General features: G+C 46.6%; 1 protein-coding gene and 1 long non-coding RNA gene across 2 annotated transcripts; one reads left to right on the top strand and one right to left on the bottom strand.

The window, feature by feature from the left end:
• Positions 1 to 3395: 3395 nt before the first annotated feature.
• On the bottom strand, positions 3396 to 15705 carry LOC133772035 (uncharacterized). The gene is made up of 3 exons (XR_009867674.1): positions 15634 to 15705; positions 6606 to 6934; positions 3396 to 3661 (listed from the first exon to the last, which is right to left on the bottom strand). It is a non-coding gene; the product is annotated as an uncharacterized LOC133772035 (long non-coding RNA).
• A 96-nt stretch (positions 15706 to 15801) lies between these two features.
• Positions 15802 to 21433, top strand: LOC133772033 (procathepsin L-like). Its single transcript, XM_062208571.1, has 8 exons — positions 15802 to 15906; positions 16807 to 16943; positions 17233 to 17355; positions 17457 to 17603; positions 17730 to 17954; positions 18415 to 18577; positions 20183 to 20300; positions 21032 to 21433. The coding sequence occupies exons 2-8, from the start codon at positions 16818 to 16820 to the stop codon at positions 21129 to 21131; spliced, it is 1002 nt and encodes a 333-aa protein (XP_062064555.1). The 5' UTR covers positions 15802 to 15906; positions 16807 to 16817; the 3' UTR covers positions 21132 to 21433.
• The last annotated feature ends 1691 nt before the right edge of the window (positions 21434 to 23124 follow it).

Below are 23124 nucleotides of genomic sequence, written 5' to 3'. Positions count from 1 at the left end.
GAGATTTTGTATCACTGACTCAATTTCTTACTCTTTAATAGTCAGTTCAGATTTCCTGTTTCTTCATGATTCAGTGTTGGTAGGCTTTATGTTTCTATAAATGTATCCATTTCTTCTGGATTATCTAATCTGCTGGCATATTCATAGTAATCTTTTAGGATCGTTTGTGTTTTTTACGGTATCAGTTGCAATGTCTCCTCTTTCATTGGTTTTATTGATTTGAGTCTTCTCTCCTTTTTGCTCATTCAAACTAAAAATTTACCAATTTTGTTTGGTCTTTTCAACTTCTAGTTTCATCGGCCTTGTTTATTGTTTGTCTAGTCTTCATTCCATGTATTTCTGCTCTGATCTTTGTTATTTCCTTCCTTCTGTTAACTTTGGAATTAGCTTATTCTTATCTATCCCCTTGAGATATAACCTAAGGTTGTTAGAGCTCTTTCTTCTTTCAAATGTAGGCATTTATCTCTATAAACTTCTCTCTTAGAATTGCCTTTGGGGACCTGCGTTGTGGCACAGCAGGCTAAGTTGTCGCCTGAGATGTCAGCATCCCATTTGGGTACCAGTTCATGTCCCAGCTGTTCCACTTCCAATCCAACTCCCTGCTAGTGCACCTGGGAAGGCATTGGAAAATGGCCCAAGTGGTTGGGACCCTGCCACCCATGTGGGAGACCCGAAAGAAGCTCCTGGCTGATGGCTTCAGCCTTGCCCAGCTGTTGCAGCCATTTGGGGAGTGAACCAGCAAGCGGAAGCACTCTTTTGCTCTCTTGCTCTCCCTCTCTCTATGTAACTCTTTTAAATAAATTAATTTTTTTTTCAAAAATGTGATAATAAAAAGGAATTGCTTTTGCTGCACGCCATACACATTAAGCTCTGGTATGTTGTGTTTCCATCTGTATTTGTTTCAAAATATTTCATCAATTTACCAACAAGTGAGAGGACTCATTTCTCCACACTCTCGCCAACCCTAAATATACCACTAATCTTTTTACTTTTGCAAAACTTACAAGTGAAAAAATAAGAGGGGCCAGCATTGTTGGCACAGTGGGTTAGGCTGCTACTTGTGATGCCAGTATCTCATATCACATTGCTTATTCAGTCCCGACTGCTCTGTTTCCAATCCAGCTCCCTGCAAATGCACCTGAGAAAACAGCAGAACATGGCCCAAGTGTTTGGGCCCCTGCCACCCATGCAGGAGGCCTGGATGGAGTTTCAGATACCAGGCTGCAGCTTGACCCGGCTTGGCTGTTGCAGCCTTTGGGGGAGTGAACCAGCAGGTGGAAACTCTTTCTCCCTCTCGCCCTCTCCCTCATTATTGCTGTCACTCTGCCATTCAAATAAATACAATAAATTTCTTTAAAAATTAAAAGATACTGCAATTTGCCCCTTTCCTGGGATTTTGTCTCCTTTGCGCACACTTTGAGAACAAGAGAGGGCCACATGAGTGCACTCTGTGGAGACAGCATGGCTTCCCTTCTTCGTTTCTTGACTCAGAAGGTTTTCATCGCGTTGGAAGAGGAGCCCTGGTGTCATTAAGATCGAGGGTGGACACTGAGATGCTTGGAGGGGGCCTTTGGAAAGTCTGAGTCAGTGCTGAAGGGACCTGTGGATCACAGTGAGGACTCTGCTACCTGCAGACTGCTGCCCTTATCTAAAGAAAGTCACGTTCAACCATTGACGGTTGTGCAGACTCTCAGGGACCTGCGTGTCATATCCAGCCACCAATTTACCCCTGATGTAAAGCAATGAAGAAGTACTGACTGAAGGGGGCCAGCACTGTGCTGTAGTGGGTAGGGCCACACCTGCAGTGCCAGCATCCCATATGGGCACAGGTTCAAGTCCCGGCTGCTCCACGGAAGACTCTCTCTCTCTGCCTCTCCTCCTCTCTCTGTGTAACTGACTTTCAAATAAATAAATAAATAAATCTTTTAAAAAAGAGAGAGAAAGTGCTGACTGAAGGACTGGATTTTGGCCTAAGAAATAATCCTTGGCCGGCGCCGTGGCTTAACAGGCTAATCCTCCGCCTTGCGGCACCGGCAACTGGGTTCTAGTCCCGGTTGGGGCGCCGGATTCTATCCCGGTTGCCCCTCTTCCAGGCCAGCTCTCTGCTATGGCCCAGGAAGGCAGTGGAGGATGGCCCAAGTGCTTGGGCCCTGCACCCGCATGGGAGACCAGGAGAAGCACCTGGCTCCTGGCTTCAGATCAGCGAGATGCGCCAGCCGCAGCGGCCATTGGAGGGTGAACCAATGGCAAAGGAAGACCTTTCTCTCTGTCTCTCTCTCTCACTATCCACTCTGCCTGTCAACAAAAAAAAAAAAAAAAAAAAAAAAAAGAAATAATCCTTAAGGTCAAAATTCCAATTTTCAACTACAATTTTTGACTTTAGCTTTTAGAAAGATGTGTGAATACGTTCTCCCCCATACCTAAACCAGAAGATAAAGAACACAAATTTGCCAGGAAACAAGTATTAGAAATTTACTTAATTTTACTTTAGAATCATCTATATTTACATTGCAAGTTACCTATATTTAAATATACATATCCTGAGTAAAAGATTCTTAAAATTGTTATTGGTTTGAACCATATACTATTGTCATTTTAGGGGCAAGGGTTTGGCATAATGGTTAAAGAGACAATTTGGAACAAACATCCCTGTGCTGGAGTGTCTGGGCTTTAGTCCTAGGTCCAGTTTTGATTCCAGGTTTCAGTAAATGTGCACCCTTGGCGATAATGGTGGTAGCTCCCCTTAGGTCCCCAGCCCCCATGTGCAAGAGACCTGGATTGAACTCATTCCAGGCTCTTGGCTTCAGTCTGGACAGCCCTGGCTGTTGTGGGCATTTGGGGAGTAAACCAGCAAATGGGTGATCTCTCTACCTCTGTCTCTCTCCCTCTGTGTCTCTGCCTTTCAAATAAATTTTTTAAAAAAAGAATTTTTTTAAAGATTTATTTTATCAATTTGAAAGGTAGAATTACAGAGAGAAAGGGAGAGACAGGGTGATAGAAAGATCTTCCATCCATTGGCTCACTCCCCAAATGGCTACAACTGCCAGGGCTGGGCCAAGCCTGGAACTCCATCCGAGTCTCCCATGTGGATGCCGGGGGCATAAATACTTGAGCCATCTTCTGATGCTTTTCATAGGCACATTAGCAGGAAGCTGGATCTGAAGCAGAGCACCTGGGACTCAATCTGGCATTGATATGGGATGCCAACATCACCACAATACTGGCCCCAAAGAATTTTTTTAAAACTGTCATTTTTAAAGGTAAAGAATGATCAAAGTTTGGGTAAACCAAAAGCCTACCTATAGATAAATATACTCCATAGCCAATTTATTTTAAAATGTCTAGATCTTTCCATAATACCATTAAAGTCTTGAGACTCATAGGAGTTAGGTTATTTGTTTTTATTGTCTGATTCAGTTTTCTTGCTTCATCTTTTTGTTTATTTGATTGCCAACTGGTATGGGAACTTTGGTAGCAGTTTTGGTAATATCCTGAACTGAAGGAAGCAGCTGTGTCTCTCACATGAAGAATCTGCCCACAGGGGCAAAGGTTCCCAAAAGTTCTTTCGTCTACAGAGGCGGCTTTTTGGCTCGGAGTGGAAATAATAAGTAGGCACTGGCAGGCAGAATGTTCTGTGTTGCTCCAAGGTATGAAACATTACCTGTTTGGTGAAACAACATTACATAACCACTGAACCTGGGCCTCTCCAGCTGTATGACTCAACAGTTTCACAAGGTCATTTATCAACATCATTATCCCAGGCCCTACCAATTAGCATTTGCAGAGCACCCACACGGAGATGACAGTGCACTTGATGCCCGACAGAACAGAAGGAAGACAAAGAGTACAACTGATGAAGTAAACTTGGCCCTGTGCATCTGAATATGAAACACAGAACAAACATACTTGTCAATCCATGCCTATCTGTGTCATGCATGAGAGAATAAACTCTTTGAATCTCACCACGGAGCTTCACAGTGGCCATCTGTGTCACTACAGAAGATGAAGCAGATGGGCTTTCCACACGAAAGGTGTTGAGAAAGGCATCCGGTCTCACCAGGAGCCCGACGGCAGACTCTAGAGACTTGGAAGGGCCTTCATTGACCACTGAGTCAAACTTTTCAGAATCCTTGGACAATGCCCCTGACCAGGTAGTGACCACCAAGTCTCTAAAGTCCTGAGGAATTTCCACATTCTTGGGAAGATTCTGTAGGTTGGCATAAGGATTTTAGGGGTGAGTATTTGGCATGGCAATTAAAATGCCACTCAGGACACCTGCATCCCATATCGGAGTGCCTGAGTTAAGAGTCCCAGTTCCACTTCCAATTCTAGCTTCCTGCTAATGCACACCCTGGAGGGAAGCAGGTGATGGCTCAAATACTTAAGTACTTCCTGCCACCAACATGAGAGATCCGAATTAAATTCCTGGTTCCTGGCTCCTGTCTCCTGGCTGTTGCAAACATTTGAGGAGTAAACCAGATCTCTCTCTCTCTCTCTCTCTCTCTCTCACTGCATTTGAGTGATGGGAAATTTGGAGCATTCCATTAAAAAAAAAAAAAAAACACTTGAAATTATTTTAAGAAAACTATTGTGCAATTGTTTTCCAGTTAATAGCTCTAGGTAAAATAGATTTTAGGTGGGCTTTGGAGTTGAACCAAGATGATTTTTTTTATTGTCATCATTCTAATTTCAAATTGCTCATTGTTGGGGCCAGCACTGTGGTGTAAGCACGTAAAGCCACCACCTGCAACACTTGGCATCCCATATGTTTGAGTCCCAGCTACTCCACGTCCAATCCAGCTCCATGTTCATGGCCTGGGAAAAGCATCCGAGGATGACCCAAGTGCTTGGGCCCCTGCCACCCATGTGAGAAACCTGGATGAAGCTCCTGACTCCTGGCTTCAGTCTGGCTCAGCCCTGGCCATTGCAGCCATTTGGGGAGTGGACCTGCCAATGGAAGATTCATTCTCTCTCTCCCTCTCTCCCTCTCCCTGTTTCTCTGTAACTTTGACTTTCAAATAAATAAATAGATCTGTTAAAAAAATTGCTCATTGCTGCTTTATATCCCATAAGTTCTATTTTGGACTAGAAAGAGGCAGAACAGAAAGACAAACTGAACAAGATCCCTTTGCTCCTACCAGAATGTCAACACCTTTTCTTTCTTTCTTTGAAGCTAGTCCACCATACACGGTCTCATGGCTACTTCTGGCTGGGACTGCAGAATCTTTTCCACAATATCCCACATGACTGACTCCTCAGATGAGACCACGTCAAGTGCATCAGCCCATCTTTCCAGTCTTCTTTCTTATTCTGCCACCCTCTAAAGCAATTTAAACTGTAAACTGTTGTCACCAAGCAAACAATCCACGGGCATTGTATAATATCTTGCACATATAAAGCACTTTCATTTTTAACACATCTCCATAAGAGCTGTCAAGAGAGGTTTAGAGCAAGGAGCTGATTTATGCGATGGAGGGGCTGAAGTCCTCAGAAAGGCCATGAGGAAAAGCAAGCTGGATTCTCCACCACAGCCAGTGCCACAGGAGACTTTCTTGTTCCCCAGGGAAGACTGTTTCCGCTCTTAAATTGTTACTGATTAAATCAGATCCACCTAGGTTATCTGAAATAATCTTCCTTGTTTAAAGTCTTCTAATGTGACTTGTATCACAATACAAAGCACCTGCACAATACCCAGATTAGTGTTGGATGGAGTAGATGGGGACTGTAACCTATCCAAACTGACAAATAAGCTGGCCATCACCCCTATGCAGTAGATAAGGAATATTTTATCAATCCTTTTGCTGCAAGGAAACTGGAAGCTCAGAGGACTTAAAGTATTTGCCTGAAGGCCATGCTAACAAACATTTTGTTTTTCAGTTATAAAGTAGATTAGCAATCTTTCTTGGTGTGGTTGTTTTGATAAGTGAGATCTCAGTGTAAAACAACTATTAAGTCCCCTTCTGTCTGTGAAGTCAGCTGGTTTCTGAGCTGTAAGGACATACATACTCTCATTTGGTGCAAGGGAGAGTTCACATTAGAGTAACTTTTTTTTTTTTTTTTTTGCAAGTAGTTCCATTTGCAAGAATTAACTTTATAATCATATTTGCACACATCTGTAAAGATACTTATGCAAAGATATTCATTACAGTGCTATGTGCAAGCAAAAAAAAACTAAATGTCTCTCAGTAGGAGAAAATGAGATTGTTTAAATGAATTAGGATTTGGTCTAACAATGGAATGCCAGCTAAGTATTGACAGAAATGGATGTCCATGGTGTAATACAGGATCTAAAATAGAAAAGTTTTCATTATGTGCTGCTACATAGTATCCTAGACATTTTTGCTACTGTCTTTAGTGGTGTGCAGAGGATGGATTCTGTTTCCACTCAGTTAAAATTAACATTTTGCCCTTGAGAAAGAATAAGTCCATGAGGCTTTTCTAAGCATCTCCAGGACAAGAGGAGAGGCTAGAATTTCTGCATCCTGGGGAAAGGAGAAGCCCCCTTCAAGTCCACCTGAGAGCCTCTGAGCTTGGGGTCAAGTACTAGAGTCCCCAGGGAGTTGCAGCCAAATTGGCAACAATTCAGCTCTTAGCCTAATACTTACCATTCTGCAATGGTCTTTCCTGGGTGCCACACACCTGGGGCTGCAGGCAGTGTTATGAAACCACATCTCTGGCCTCAAGATGCTTCTCTTGGAGAGATGGGGTGTGTAATTCAGTTTTGCTTGTTCTCCTGCTCAAACTAACCTACTTTCCATACGTCACTCAAATCATCATTCAGTTCCGTTTCCATTTTTGAACTTAGCCAAAGACTCCTCCTTGCCTCTCTTCAAACACTCTTGGTCTTCCACAAAGCCATGAAAGCATCATGGGACAACACCGGCGGCTGTTGCGTGTTGGCGACTTTCTCACGGGGCTCAAGGACATTCAGAAGCTGGAAGACGGCATGGATTTAGAGGACACACAGGCCAGATCCCCAGTGTAGATGCTAATATGCCTGGGAATGGCCAACTTGTGTGGCCCCTGCTCCCTGGACAGCAAACCTAGAAACACCCAGGGAAACAGGAAACACCCAGGCAGAAAGAGCAGATCCCAGGTCTCACTCACTCACTGCCCAGCAAGGCTGTGACACTGGGAAGATCTGAGCTTCTGCCATGGCCGAGTCTCACTCCCGCAGGGAGAGGACGGCCCTTGGGCACAGGGTCCTGCGGGTATAACTTGCAGTAGGAAGACACATCCATGGATCAGGGCCCTATGTTTTATACTGAACTCTCCACTGGCATCTTAGGGATGATCCTGAAAAAGAGTCGATTCCTTATTCAGAGGGAGCTTGCTCTCAGAGTAGGAGCTGGTTCCTCCGTGGGTGCTGGTGACTCAGGATGGAGTTGGATAAGCTTGGACCACAGCTTCAGGTCCGACAGGGAGGCAGCAACTACTGGCTTGGGGAATCAGTGAGGGCAGCAGGACACAACAAAATCAGGGAAACCATCAGAGTGGAGTCGGGGATGTAGCAGAAGTGCCAGAGTTTGTATGGAGAAGATAAACCTGGTTTTTTGAGGGGATCAAAGAAGAAACTGGGGGTGCTTGGTTATAAGGTTCTATTTGCTTCTCGTGGTCTCAACGCTTTTAAAAGAATGTTTCGTGTGTTGATTTTAGAATTGGTGAATGAATGAACCTCGCTGTTTTAATACCTGAGCTTCCCAAAACCATGAGTCACTGAAACGTGGTCATCAGAGCCAGGCCTAAAGAGCTGGCAGTGAGCCAATCCAGGCAAGGAACAGGGCTTTCGTCCAGAAATGATCCAGTGAGGAACTCCCTGGAGGCACCAGGCAGAGCAGCCTCCTGGAAGCTGCTGCAGTAGGAGGAGGCAGAGCCCAGCCCAGGCAGCTGCCTGTGGCATGGCTCACCTGTCTCTTCCTCCTTCCAGCGTGACACTGGATGAGCTGGCATCTGTATCAAAGCCAAGACACTGGCCCTGGGAGCCTTGGGGCTTTACCTGTTGTGGCCTCAATGCTCACGTCCACTTCCACCGGTGCCCGTAGGCTCCTAGTTTGCCAAGTGAGTGATGGGGGCTAGGGAAAGAGACGAGGGCAAAGGCCTAAAAGCTGAACTTCCTTTCAAGGCCCTGCTGCCCTAACGTGCATTTCAGTGGTTTCTTCACTTTAGAAAGGAACCCGACACCACCCTTGATTCTGCATCCCCACTGCTGGGACCAACTGCCCTGTCAAATGGGGCTCATAAGACCATTCTCCCCTGGGGCAGTGGTTCTCAAAGTGGGGTCCCTGCCCAGTCACATCTGCATCTCTTGGGGGACTTGGGACTTGTTATAAAGCAAATTTTGAACCCAGCCCAGACCACCTGATGCAGAGTGATGGTGGCCCCAAGTCATTCAGGGGCCCTCCAGGTGGAGTGTGAGAGCTGCCATCCCAGGGTTGTGGTGAAGATACTGTGAGGGTTGTGTGTAACAGGCTCAGTACCCACACCCAGCACCCGAGCGGCAGGTGCTGCTCCTGTCTTCACCATCACCATCATCATCATCTTGGCAGGACTCTTTTCTAATAAAGCTTGATTTCCCAGAGTACCAGGCATTCACCGACACAGATGCCCTTCCTCTGGAACCCCCATAGGAGGGACATGGGCAAACTGTGCCTCTTTAACAGCACAAGAGTCAGGGCCGGTGCTGTAGCATAGCGGGTAAAGCTGCCGCCTGCAGTGCCGGCCTCCCATAGGGACGCTTGTTCGAGTCCCAGCTGCTCTACTTCTGATCCAGCTCTCTGCTGTGGCCTTGGAAGGCAGTAGAAGATGGCCCAAGTCCTTGGGCCCCTGCACCCACTTGGGAGACCCAGAAGAAGCTCCTGGCTCCTGGCTTCAGATTGGCGTAGCTCCGGCCATTGCAGCCATCTGGGGAGTGAACCAGAGGATGGAAGACTTCTCTCTCTCTCTCTCTCTTTCTCTCTGCCTCTCCTTCTCTCTCTATGTAACTCCAACTTTCAAATAAATAAATAAATCTTAAAAAAAAAAAAAAAAAACCAGCACAAGGGTGTTCTCTGTCTATACCACTTACTATATAGACACAGGGAATCCAGAGGGGGGAAATGCAATTTCTGTGAGTACAGTAATAAGGAAAGATTTTGCCAATGGGGCCTACTGTAGTAAGGAGATGCCCACAGCCTAAAGTGGAAATGTGTCAGGAGAAAGGTGAATGAGCCATGCTTTCAGGCCATGAGATAAATGGTCATGGAAAGAGTAGGGGTCTGGGGAGTGGTAAAAACTGCATTGTAGGGTCTCGAAACTTTAAAAACAGTGTCAGACATTGCAAGGGAAAGTTGAGGCAGGAAATGCTGTCTGCAGTCAGGCACAGGAGGCAGGGATCTAGGCCTGAGCTGCAGCAAAGAAGTTACAGTGTGGAGCCGGCGCTGTGGCGTAGTGGGTAAAGCCACTGCCTGCAGCAAGGACGTCCCATGTGGATGCTGGTTCAAGTCCCAGCTGCTCCACTTCTGATCCAGCACCCTGCTAATGCACCTGGGAAAGTAGTGGAGGATGGACCAAGTCCCTAGGTTCCTGTACCCACGTGAGAGACCCACATGAATCTCCTGGCTCCTGGCTTCAGTCTGGCTCAACCCTGGCCATTGCGGCCACCTGGGAAGTGAACCAGCAGATGGAAGCTCTCCCTCTCTGCTTCTCTATAATTCTGCCTTTCAAATAAATAAATAAATCTTTAAAATAAATAAATAAATAAAAAGAAGTTACAGTGTGTGGAGTTCCCATGGCGTTTAGGGACTACCTGCCCCAGGGAAGCCAGTCTTGAGTCATGGTCAGCACAAATGTTTCAATTGCCAAAAAACTCACTTTTATCTATGCCATATTTAACAGGATGAATAACAGTTCTGGAAATACCAGGTCTTCATTCCTGGAACCTATCGCTGTTACCCTCTGTAGCAAAGACTACACCTGTGATTAAGTCAAGGGCTCTGAGATAGAGCGATATCATAGATTACCTGGGGGAGCCCTAGAAATGTCATGTCTACATAAGAGGGAGGCAGAAGAACTGACACAGACACAGGAAGAGAGGGCAGTGTGACCAGAAAGACCCCAATGATGTGGCCACAAGTCAAGAAATGCAGGCAACCACCAGAAGCTGTAGGAGGCCAAGGAACAAATTGCCCCCGAGAGTCCCTGGGGGAAGGAAGTGCAGCCCCATCCAATACCTGGTTTTCAGCCCTGGGATGCTGGTTCCAGACTTCTGCCCCCCATAGCTGTGAGAATTAAATCCTGTTGTTCTAAGCTACCGTAAGAAAAGACCATCTTTTAGATTTGAGGAAGAGCCCCTCTGGCCTTCAGCTGATAGTTTGTGGATTTAGAATCTCAGGGGAGGGGGGAAATACCCTTGTCATCTACTACACCGAGGTGCTTGGCCAGGATTTCCTTGGAATCTATCTGCCCAGGTTTGTGCCCTTTTGCTGTAAAAGCAAGATTCCTATACGACTGTCCTGTTTACAATGGGAAGGCTGAGCCTTGGGAAAGCTGTTAGGAAAGCTACATGTGGAGTAAGTAAATGCTCAAACTGCCCCAGAAAAGGACAAGGAGCACAAACCAGAGGTCAATGAATCCTAGCTGACTGATTTACTTGACAAATTGGCTGATGGCTTAACCTTCCAGGAAAATGAAGGTTACAGTAATTTGGAAGAGTTAGAGTTCATCAATGATTTCATTTGAACATCAAGCAGGCTGCTTACAAGATGGTCATCAATGTACTAAACCATTTTGCAAATGGACACTTTACTGGATAATATTTTATAAGGATTATTCTTGGGGCCAGCATTGTGGCATAGTGGGTTAAGCCTGTAGTTCCATAGCAGGGAGCTGGATCAGAAGTGCAGCAGCTGGGACTTGAACTAGCACCCATATGGGATGCCGGTGTCGCACGTGGAGGCTTTACCTGCAATGCCACAATGCTGGCCCCTCTTGTTTTTTAATATTTATTATATTTGAAAAATATAATAAAGCAAGAGAGAGATCTTCCAGTCACTGTTTCACTCCCCAAATGTCTACAGCAGCTGGGTCAGGCTGAAACCAGGAACCTGGAACTACATCCAGGTCTCCCTCATGGGTGGCAGTAGCCCAAGCACTTGGGCCATCTTCTGTTGCTTTCCCAGAGTGATTATCAGGGAGCTGTATCAGAAGTGGAACAGCAGAGCTTAACTCCCACTGCACCACAATGCTGGCCCTTCTTCATTTTAGATGTTAGGTACACTTAGTATCAAAAGGGTCCATGTTTTCTCTAGTGCATTTGTATCACATTTCAAGAGACAAAGGGCATGCCATTCTACAGGGCAGCACCTTCCACATAGCCTGTCAGGCTGTTGCTCAAGGCCTACAGCTCAATGGGGTGACAGGTTTTTCTACCCTGTGCAATTTGAGCTAGCTGTGGCCCAAGGGCAGCTGTAAATCCCACGTGTCAGAATAACTTAGATTTCTTGTGATAGACTAACTAAACAAACATACAGTGGGCAGAGTATATGGCAACAGGACTGTGACCCACAGAGGCACAGAAACATAATCTCCACAGTGGCCAGCTCAGAACAGTCAGGACTGCTCAGTGCCTGGCGATTGTTCTTACTTGTTGCCTCTACTTCCAACCTAGACAAACATGAGAACACCAAAAGTACTCCCCAAAGCAAACTTATAAAATGACCTATTTCTCCTGAGGCCTCTTCCAGCTAACTATGCTCCCCTAATCAATCACATAAGACCCTCCCCTCCAGATACCCCTCCTCCAGCTTCCCCACGGGAACCTCCGGTCAGGGCTTACCTGAAGTTCCCCTTTCTTCCCACTGTAAAGCTGGGAACAAACATCTGTCTGTGCTTCCAGAAACGCTATCAAACTTAGCTTTGTTAGGTTTTAATTAACAAATAAAAATTGCAGAAATAGGGAACGACACTGTGGTGCAGCAGGTTGAACTGCTGTGCCACTTATAATTGAGATTTCTTTTTTATTTATTTGACAGGTAGAGTTACAGACAAAGAGAGAGAGAGACAGAGCGAAAGATCTTCCTTCCATTGGTTCATCCCCCAAATGGCCGCTATGGCCGGCACTGCGCCGATCCAAAGCCAGGAGCCAGGTGCTTCCTCCTGGTCTCCCATGTGGGTGCAGGGCCCAAGCACTTGGGCCATCCTCCACTGCCCTCCCAGGCCACAGCAGAGAGCTGGACTGGAAGAGGAGCAACCGGGACTAGAACCAGGCTCCCATATGGGATGCCAGTGCCACAGGCAGAAAATTAACCAAATGAGCCACAGTGCTGGCCCAATTCAGCTTTCTGTTGATGAGATCCCAGGAGGCAGTAGAAGATGGCTAAGCGCTTGGGCTCCTCCACCTATGTGGGAGACCCTAATGGAGTTCTGGGCTCCTGGGTTTGGTCTGGTCTAGCCCAGCTGTTGTGGCCATTTGGGGAGTGAACCAGCAGATGAAAGATCTCTCTGTGTATATCTCTCCCTTTCTCTCTCTCACTTTCACTCTGCCTTTCAAATAAATAATCATTTCTTTAAAATTGTATATATATTTATGTATATAATTAAATTAATTTTGCTTTTAAACATTTACTCATTTATTTTTCAGCCAGCTGAAAGGCACAGAGGCAAAGACACACACACAGAGTGAGAGACAGAGAGAGATTTTCCAACCATTGGTTTACTTCCCAAATGCCAGCAATAGCCAGAGCTGGGGCGGGCCAAAGCCAGGAGTCAGAAAATCCATTTGGGTCTCCCACATGGATAGCAGGGACCTAAGCACATTAGCAGGAAGCTGGATCATAAATAACGTAGCTGGGACATCACTCCATATGTTATATATTTGTTCTAAGAGGTGGCTTAATCCACTGCACCACAATACCTGCCCATCATTTTAAAGTTGAGTTCACAAACTGATATGCACTGTGGCTCCATTTTTTTTTTTTTAAGATTTATTTCATTTGAATGACAGAGTTACAGAGAGAGATAGAGACAGAGAGAGAGGTCTTCCATCTGCTGGTTCACTCCCCAGATGGCTGCAGCAGCCAGAGCTGCACCGATCCGAAGCCAGGAGCCAGGAGCCAGGAGCTTCTTCCAGGTCTCCCACATGGGTGCAGGGGCCCAAGGACTTGGGCCATCTTCTACTGCTATCCCAGGCCACAGCAGAGATTAGAACCGGCTCTCATATGGGATGCCGGCACTTCAGGCCAGGTCTTTATTTAACCCACTGCACCACAGCGCTGGCCCCTGTGGCTCCATTTTTATAAAATAAAAAAGGATATAAATGCCTAGAAAAGGGTTATGGAGAGTAAGACAAGGAATTTTTATTTCATTATTTATTTGAAAAACAGAGTTACAGAGAGGCAGAGGCAGAGAGGGAGAGAGAGAGAGAGAGTGATACAGAGAGAGAGAGAGATCTTCTAGTCGCTTGTTCACTCCTCAAATGGCCACAACAGCCAGGGCTGGGCCAGGCCAAAGCCAGGAGCCAGAAGCTTCTTCCACATCTCCCATGTGGATGCAGGGCCCAAGCACTTGGGCCATCCTCCACTGCTTTCCCAGCCACATCAGCAGGGAGCGGGATCAGAAGTGGAGCAGGGTCATGAACATGCACCTATATGGGATGTTGGCATTGTAGACGATGGCTTAACCCACTACACTAGAGCGCTGGTCCCAGAATTTTTATTTTCTAAAATATGTTCTATACAATGAATATATTTCTTTTATAACTAAAAAATAAAATTAAAAAATACATTAGAAACGCTTCTGAATTGCGGTGGGTTTTGTAGTGCAGAGGGTTAACCGCTGTCTGCAACACTGGCATCCCATATCAGGGTACTAGTTAGAGTCCCTGCTACTCTGCTTCCACCCTCCAGCTAATGAACCTGGGAAAGCAGCAGACAATGGCCCAAGTACTTGAGCCACTGCCACCCATAAGGGAGACCTAAATGGAGTTCCAGGCTCCTAGCTTCAGCTTGGCGCAGTCACAGCCTTTGCAGTCTTTTGGAAAGTGAACTAGCAGATGAAAGATCTCTCTGCATCACTCTACCTTTCAAATACATACATCTTTTAACAACCAAAAAAACTGACAATTTCTTTTTGCTGTTTTTTTTTTAAGATTTATTTTATTTATTTGAAAGTCAGAGTTCCACAGAGAGAAGGAGAGGCAGAGAAAGAGGTTTTCCATCTGCTGGTTCACTCTCCAAATGGCCGCAACAGCCAGAGCTGCACCAATTCGAACCCAGGAGCCAGGAGCTTCTTCCGGGTCTCCCACATAGGTGCAGGGCCCCAAGCACTTGGGCCATCTTCTACTGCTTTCCCAGGCCATAGCAGAGAGCTGGATCAGAAGTGGAACAGCCGGGACTTGAACCAGTGCCCATATGGGATGCCAGTGCTTCAGGCCAAGGTATTAACCTGCTGTATTCTTTAAATACTTAGCAACATACACGGCTATTTCAAAAGGTTTGTGTAAAACAGAGTTAAGATTACTTTGGTGGAAAAATTTTGAAATCCAAGCACAGTTTTGTCAGAATATGCATTTTCAAGTACCTTTTTGAAGTCTCCTTGTATATTCTCTCCAATTAAAGCATTTCTTCAAACTATTTAAAGTTAAATAATCTTGGGGCCAGTATTGTGGCATAATGAGTTAAGCCACTGCCTGCCATGCCAGCAGCCTATATGGGTGCCAGTTCTAGTCCTGGCTGCTCCATTTCTAATCCAGCTCCCTGATAATGTGCCTGGGAAAGCAGTGGAAGATTATGGCCTGAGTACTTGGACCCCTGCACCTTTATGGGAGACCAGGATGAAGATCTGGCTTCTGGCTACATCCTGGATCAGCCCTGACATTGCCGCCATTTGAGGGAGTGAATGGGGGATGGATGATAGCCCTCTCTCTCTCTGACATTGCCGCCATTTGAGGGAGTGAATGGGGGATGGATGATAGCCCTCTCTCTCTCTCTCTCTCTCTCTCTTTCTCTGTGTGTGTGTGTTTGTGTGTGTGTAACTCTGCCTTTCAAATAAATCTTAAAAAAAAAAAAAAAAAAAACAGCAATTTGGAGACTGAAGACGTAATCCATCAGGCCTAGTAGGTAAGAGCTGTCTCCCTTGTTCTCAACCGGTTTTCTGCTGCTTATCAACCAGGTTTCTGTTTTTATTCTAAAGGATTTATTTATTTACTTGAAAGGCAGAGTAACAGAGGGAGACAGAGATCGATCTCCCACCTCGTTGGTTAGCTCCCCAAATGGCCACAACAGCTGGGGCCGGACCAGACCAAAGCCAGGAGCCCGGAACCCTGTCCAGGTCTCCCTCGAGGGTCCCGGGTGCACTAACGGGGAGCGGGGCAGGATGTGGAGCAGGGGCTCACACCGGCTGGAATCCCTGAGGGCGGAGCCAGGAGCAGCCCCCGGAGACCCACCCCGACCCGCACATCGCACCTGCCTGTCCCTTCCAGACCTTTCTGAGGCCAGCCGCAGCCGGCCGTGAACCTGAGGAGGGGAGGGGTGACCCGTACCAGGGTCGGGATGCACCTCCACCCCGGGCTCCCTGCTTCTGTCCCGCCCCGCCCGCCCGCCCATCGCAGCAGCGCTGGCCCCGCAGCCCCCTGCACGGTACCCCGGGCGGCCAGCTCACCTCCCGGCCCACTGAGGCAGTTGCTCCCGGCCCTCAGGCAAGTTGGGACCCAGCCGCGTCACGCGCCGGGAGTCAGCGCGCTCGCAGGCCCCGCCCAGCGGCCGGCGCCGCCAATCGCAGCGCGGGGATGCGGTGGAGGCGGGGCCTTCCAGACCTCAGACCCGGGGCCTTAAAGCCTGAGTCAGTCCCAGCTGGCCCAGGACCTCGGCCTTCGGCGGCCTCCGAAGAGCCGAGCGTGTGCGGAGTGCGCCTGCGCAGCGGCGGCCGTGCCAGGTGAGCGCCCCCCGGCCCGGCTCGGCCTGGAGGAGGGGGCTCCTGCGGGGACGCGGTCCAGAAGAGGTTGTGGCTGCCCCCAGCTCTGGCCGCCTTGAAGCGGGGCAGCGAGAGAGGGCGGCTGGAGAACCCTGGGAGGCGCCGAAGTCGCCTCGGACTCCGGCTCGGGCGTTGGGTCAGTCAGCGTCCGGCCTCCGCGGAGGGCTGCCCCCCGATCTCGGGGCCTGGCCGGGCCGGACCAGGCACCAGGGCCCCGCACGCCGGCCGCGGTGTCCCTGAGCCACCGTAACCCGGGGCAACGGCCGGCGCTCGCGGAGGAGGGGGCGGCCTGCGCGCCCCCTGCCGCGGGATCGGGCTCCCCGGAGCCCTGGGGAAGGCGTTTCGCTCGGGTCTGGGTTCGGGCGGGGGTCCGGGGGCCTGGCTCACCTCCCGCTGTGCGTTAGTCCACAGGGAGGTGTGAGGCCAGCCTCCTGCCTCACCCCTACTTGGGGTCAGAGGACCCCATTAGTGAGGTGACTTGGCTGCTTGTCGATCAGTAACCTGGACCAATCATTTTCTTGTTTCCTAGTTGTTACCTTAAGATTCCAACCCACGAAGTTCTATGACACTGATCAAAACCAAAATTATTAGTACAGTGAAATCAATTTCAGTTCCTATAGCACTTGTCAAGCTGCTTTTCATTTTTGGTAGCTGAATCCGATTTTTTTTTTTTTTAATTAGTCCCTGGCTTGGTTTCCCCTGCCCACATTCTTAGCCTTTTCACAGTCCTGGTGTTAGTAATTGGGAAGATTATTTAAATGCCTCACTCCAGCACGGTGGTTGTAATGTGTCAGTAGATGGCTTTTTTAAAAAAAAAAAAGAAGTGGTCTAATCAGTTGCTCATTTCTTTTCCTTTCCTAGGTTTTTGAACCATGAATCCTTCATTTCTCCTGGCTGCCTTTTGCTGGGGAATAGCTTCAGCTACCCCAAAATTTGATCAAAATTTAGACACGCAATGGTACCAGTGGAAGGCAACGCACAAGAGACTGTATGGCCTGGTTGGTAACACTGAAATTGTCCAGAGACCCTGTAGAGAGGGTCCCTGTTGGGAGTTTACAGACAAAGAGTAGCTTCTAGAGACCAGCTTTTACCAAAGCAGTAATTTAATAGTGCTCTTGATGAGCACAGCAGGGCAGACCCGCCTGCTGGGTCTGAGCGTGGAGCCCAGCTCCCTCAAAGCCACCCCGGCCATGGATCCTGTCCCACCTCTGTCTGCAAGGCCACTCAGTGAGGGCGGGCTGGGTCATGAGTGGAGATAGCGACCATCAGCTGTGTGATTACCCCTAGAATGAAGAAGGATGGAGGAGAGCCGTGTGGGAGAAGAACATGAAAATGATTGACCTGCACAATGGGGAGTACAGCCAAGGGAAACATGGCTTCACCATGGCGATGAACGCCTACGGCGACATGGTGAGTGTGCTGCGGATCCCGTGACCCCGCGCCTTCTCTCCCTGACTCTTGACCAAAGTAATCTGTTGCTTTGTCAACTTTTTATTTACCGTTCCTTGAAGACCAATGAAGAGTTCAGGCAAGTGATGAACGGCTTTCAAAACCAGAAACACAAGAAGGGGAAAATGTTTCGTGAACCTCTGTTGCTTCAGTACCCCAAATCTGTGGATTGGCGAGAGAAAGGCTACGTGACTCCGGTGAAAAATCAGGTATGACAATGTCAGATTCAAGCCATCTGTGTCCCACAGAGAAACCAAGAAGGAACTGGCAGGGTTGCTTTGAGGAAGAAGCATACAGTTCAGTATTCAGATATGGGAACTGTTGTGTCTTTTCAGGGCCAGTGTGGTTCTTGTTGGGCTTTCAGTGCCACTGGAGCCCTTGAAGGGCAGATGTTCCAGAAGACTGGGAAACTCATCTCCCTGAGCGAGCAGAACCTGGTGGACTGCTCTCACCCTCAGGGCAACCAGGGCTGCAATGGTGGCCTCATGGACTACGCCTTCCAGTACGTTAAGGACAACAGCGGCCTGGACTCAGAGGAGTCCTACCCGTATGAAGGAATGGTACGTGGACCTTTTCAGTTTAGCATTCTAGCTCTGCTTTTGGGAAAGTTGAACGCTTTCAGAAATAACATGAGTTTTTTAGAATGCACATTTTAGATGGTGCCATCTCTGTCTCTAAACTGTCAGTACTGTCATACATTATTAGCTTTCTGCACAGTTTTCTGAGATGGTGAACACCTAGCTATTCTTGCTTCTATGTAACATGGAGAATATACACACCATTCCACATATCACAGGTTTTTCCACTGTAAAGAATTTCTTGTGAACAAGAGGTGTAATCAGAGAAGCTTCACCTGATTTTTCAGTGTCAAATCAGCTAATACTCGGAGCATTTTACTTCCTGGGATGATTTTGTAACATAAAACACAGGCTACAGATTGCCGAGTATCTTGATTCTAGAACTTGTAATTCCTAAGAGGTAGGTGGTAGTAATCAAGTCTCTCCCCTTTAACTTTGAAAGGATGGAACCTGTAAGTACAAGCCCGAATGTTCTGTGGCTAATGACACTGGCTTCGTGGACATCCCTGGGCATGAGAAGGCCCTCCTGAAGGCCGTGGCCACGGTGGGGCCCATCTCTGCTGCTATTGACGCAGGCCATATGTCCTTCCAGTTCTATAAATCAGGTAGGTTTTCACTGAATTTCTGGTCAACCTTTTAGTATTATGTCCTTCCCAACAGTGTAGGATTGCCTGATGTGCATTTAACATAGTGATGTTTCCATTTGACATAATTAAGCATTTTCTCATGATTATAAACTAAATATTTTTATATGACTATACAATTAGTTCTATACCTACAGTGTAATTTACCTATCTGTTCAATTGTTGAACCTATTTTATTTATTTATTTATTTATTTGACAGGTAGAGTTATAGACAGTGAGAGAGACAGAGAGAAAGGTCTTCATTCCGTTGGTTCACTCCCCAAATGGTCGCAACGGCCAGAGCTGCACCGATCCAAAGCCAGGAGTGAGGTGCTTCCTCCTAGTCTCCCGTGCGTGTGCAGGGGCCCAACCACTTGGGCCATCTGCTTTCCCAGGACTGGAAGAGGAGCAACCCGGACTAGAACCTGGTGCCCGTATGGGATGCCAGCACTGCAGGCGGAGGATTAACCTACTTTGCCATGGCTCCGGCCCCTGTTGAACCTATTTTTCTGAATGTTTTTACTGCTGTAATCAGGACTGTAAAGAAACCCATGGCTTAAAGGTGTTTTGTATTTTAAATTGACAAGGAATATGATGGGATTATGCTGATTAGTGCTTTGTCTGGAAGATGAGCGGCTAAAACATCTTAGCCTTAACTTCTTTTTTTTTTTTTTTTTTTTTTTGGAATTTTTTTTAAGTGTAAAATGTCCCTGATTTCATTGATTTCTGATGAATTAAGGTTGATGTTTCCTCGGCCGGTGTTGTGGCATAGTGGGTAAGGCCGCGCTGCCTGCAGTGCCGGAATCCCATATGGACGCCTGTTTGATTCCTGGCTGCTGCATTTCTGATCCAGCTCTTTGCCGTGTCCTGGGAAACCAGTGGAAGATGGCCCAAGTGCTTGGGCCCCTGCACCCATGTGGGAGACCCGGAGGAAGCTTCTGGCTCCTGGCTTCAGATCAGTGCTGCTCCAGCCGTTGTGGCCAATTGGGGAGTGAACCAGCAGATGGAAGACCTCTGTCTCTGTCTCTCCTTCTCTGTGTGTAACTCTAACTTTCAAATAAATAAATAAATCTTTTGAGGCCAGCGCTGTGGCTCAATAGGCTAATCCTCCGCCTGTAGCGCCAACACACCGGGTTCTAGTCCCGGTCGAGGCGCCAGATTCTGTCCTGGTTGCTCCTCTTCCAGGCCAGCTCTCTGCTGTGGCCCAGGAGTGCAGTGGAGGATGGCCCAAGTGCTTGGGCCCTGCACCCGCATGGGAGACCAGGAGGAAGCACCTGGCTCCTGGCTTCGGATCAGCGCAGTGCGCCGGCCACAGCGGCCATTGTGGGGTGAACCAACGGCAAAGGAAGACCTTTCTCTCTGTCTCTCTCACTGTCCACTCTGCCTATCAAAAGGAAAATAAATTGATGTTTCCCTTATCAGCCATTACTGCTTTGGCCAAATATTTTTAAGCCTTACACAGGAACTGGAGTTTGTTGATGACATTCCACTGAATTTGGAGGTGCCTCTCTCACTGGGGGATGGGGTAGGTCTCTTTCACATGTCGCTTGGAGCTTCTCACCCCAATGTCCATTTTACTTTCTCAGGCATTTATTATGATCCAGACTGCAGCAGCAAAGATCTTGACCATGGTATTTTGGTGGTTGGCTATGGCTTTGAAGGAACGAATTCAAATGCCACTAAATATTGGCTTGTGAAGAACAGGTATAAAACTCTACACAGCATATTTGTATCTTAAATTGAAAAGGGAATCGTTTGGAATCAGCATTTGGATTCTAGTCCATAAAAGCTCGATTTTGAAATCTAGAAGCCTAGAAATCTTTCTTCCATTTACAGGGAACACAGAATTATTAATGTTTGGTTATAAGATTCTATACTGGTCTTTTGGGGGTTACTTATATGTATTTATAAGTATTTCTAAATTCTAAAAGTTTTCTTAGGAAATTCTGGAACATATCTGGCTTCAGGGTTTTAGATAAAAGATCGTGGGCCTATAGGTTGAGGGCTGGTTTCCATCTTGTCTTTAGTTTTTCAACATCTTCCTCAGCTGATTTGTGAAATCAGAGATTGTCAGAGAATCCGGTGGCTGACACATTGTCCCTTCCTATTATTTGATGCCTTGCATCACATTTCACTCTGTGGCCCTCAGGTTGTCAGGATCAATTTGTACATGTAGATTATCTTTAATTGAATGGAATATAAGATAGCATCTGAAAACAGCTATATTGAAGTCCCAGCTCTGCATCAATTTTTCAATTTTCTATCTTTGAAAGTCAAGATAAGGACCCACAGAAATTAATATATTTATAGAAAGATATGATAGCACTTAGAATAGGACCTGATGAGTGGTAAGCACTATGTTTTAAGTGCTGTGATTAATAAGCTAATGGTTCATTGAATTCTTTGTATATAACTCAAACCTGCTCCTCTTTCAGCTGGGGTACAACCTGGGGCGACGAAGGCTATGTGAAGATCATCAGAGACAAGGACAACCACTGTGGGATTGCTACGGCAGCCAGCTATCCCACGGTGTGAGCTGACGGATGGCCACATGGAGGACCTGAGGATGTACGTCTGGAGGGATTTTTATCTTAAAACTGACAAGGCCTTATTGTGCAAGATAAAACACTTGAATCTCTGAGGATCCAAGTTGTGATTTGAATTCTGTGACATTTTTACAAGGGTAAAATGTTACCACTATTTTAACTACTGTTATAAACAGCCTTATGATATTGAAGACTCACTACTTAATTCTAAGACTTTTGAATTTTCATTTTTTAAAAGGATGTATAAAGCTTTCTTTACCTTTTAAAATAAATTTTAACTCAGTATGTACAGATGGGACTTCTTTCTTTTTAGTAATTTTTTTAAACTTGAGAACTGAAGCCAGTATTGTGGTGTACGGGATTAAGCCACTGCCTACGACACTGGCACCCCACATGGGTGCTGGTTTGAGTCCTAGCCACTCCACTTCCAAATCAGCTCTCTGTTAATGACCTGGAAAGAGCCCCTGTCACCCACATGGGAGACCTGGATGATGCTCCTGGCTCCTGGCTCCAGCCTGGCTCAGCCCCAGCCCTTGCAGCCACTTGGATAGTGAACCAAAGGAGTAAGACCTCTCTCTCTCCCTGTGTAACTCTGACTTTGAAATAAATAAAATTTTTTAAAATTTAAAAATAAAACTTTAGAGAGAAACTGAAAAAAGCTCCCATCTATAGGTTCACTCCCCAGATGTACACAATGGCCAAGCTGAAGCCAGGAGCTAGGAACTCAATCCATGTCTTCCACAGGAGTGGCAGTAGAAGTACTCAAGAACTTTTTCTTGAGTACTTTTTCTCCCAGGGTACACATCAGCAGGAAGCTGAAATCAGGAGCTGGAGCTGGGAATCAAACCCAGGTATTCTGGTATGGGATGCGGCATCTTGACTGGTGTCTTCAGCCCTAGGCCAAACATCTGCTCTGGGCTTCTTCCTGGTTTTAATGCATTACCTTTCTTGTGTAATCAGGAAAAACAGTTTGGCCCTGAAGAGGTGATTCAGTGTGCCAGTGGCACATTAGGAGAAAAGCGATGGCTTCTACTTAAATTATGCAGGTTTTATGTCAGCCACTCACTGGCTGTTTCTGACCAACTTTTTATAGTTTATATATTTAGTGGTGTGATATGATTTTTGATACATGTACACATTGTAGGATGATAGCATATCCATCACCTCATCGTTTCTTTCTCATAAGAACACCTAAAAACCTTAGCTTGAACAAGAAACACAAAAAGCTCTCAGCTGTTTTGAAATACATGATATAGTACTATAACCATAGTCACCTTGCAATGTAGAAGAACACCAGAACCTAACTAACTCTCGAATCCAGCAAAATTTGACAGTCTGGAAGGACAAAGGAGAATTAAGAAAATATTCAGTGTGTAGAAAAGTGACTGGACATTGAGATTCATAGGTGTTAGAGGATAGAAAAGGAGAATCCTCCGAGATGAACTGCTGTGAAGACCATGTGACTATTCAGCTTGAGGATGGGCCAGGCTCAGAGGGGTGGCTGAGGCTGTTTTGTTGTTTTGTCAGGGCTGGTGACAGTACACCTGGCTCTGCTAGGAAAACCTCATTGGTTACCTCATGGTAGCGAAAATAAATTTTTCTTGTGATTAACAAATCTCAGGGGTTAGGTAATAGGTAGAGAAATGTGTCCAAGGTCAATGAAAGATTAGGGTAGGTTATGAAAATAGTTCTGGCCTTGAGCTGGGTAAGAGGTCACAAGCCAAAGACAGGCTGGAAGTCACTAAGCCAAACTAACATTTCAGCTATCTAATCCCTGGAATTAAACTCAAAAGAGCAAAACACGCCAAGCATATAGTTAAATGCATAGTAGTAAATACAAACAAAACAATGTTTGCCTATTTAAAAGACAATAAACAGGTGAGACTTCTAGAGGAAGTATGGGTAGTTATTTATCTTCCTGCAAAAGGCGTGTGTTTTTATTAGCGATGTATTTAAAATAAGAATACAAGGGATGAGCAGAT

Source organism: Lepus europaeus, chromosome 12 (genome assembly GCF_033115175.1).
Source record: "Lepus europaeus isolate LE1 chromosome 12, mLepTim1.pri, whole genome shotgun sequence".
Taxonomy (NCBI): domain Eukaryota; kingdom Metazoa; phylum Chordata; class Mammalia; order Lagomorpha; family Leporidae; genus Lepus; species Lepus europaeus.
The sequence above is the reverse complement of the archived record's forward strand: the minus strand, read 5'-3'. Positions and strand labels throughout refer to the sequence as shown.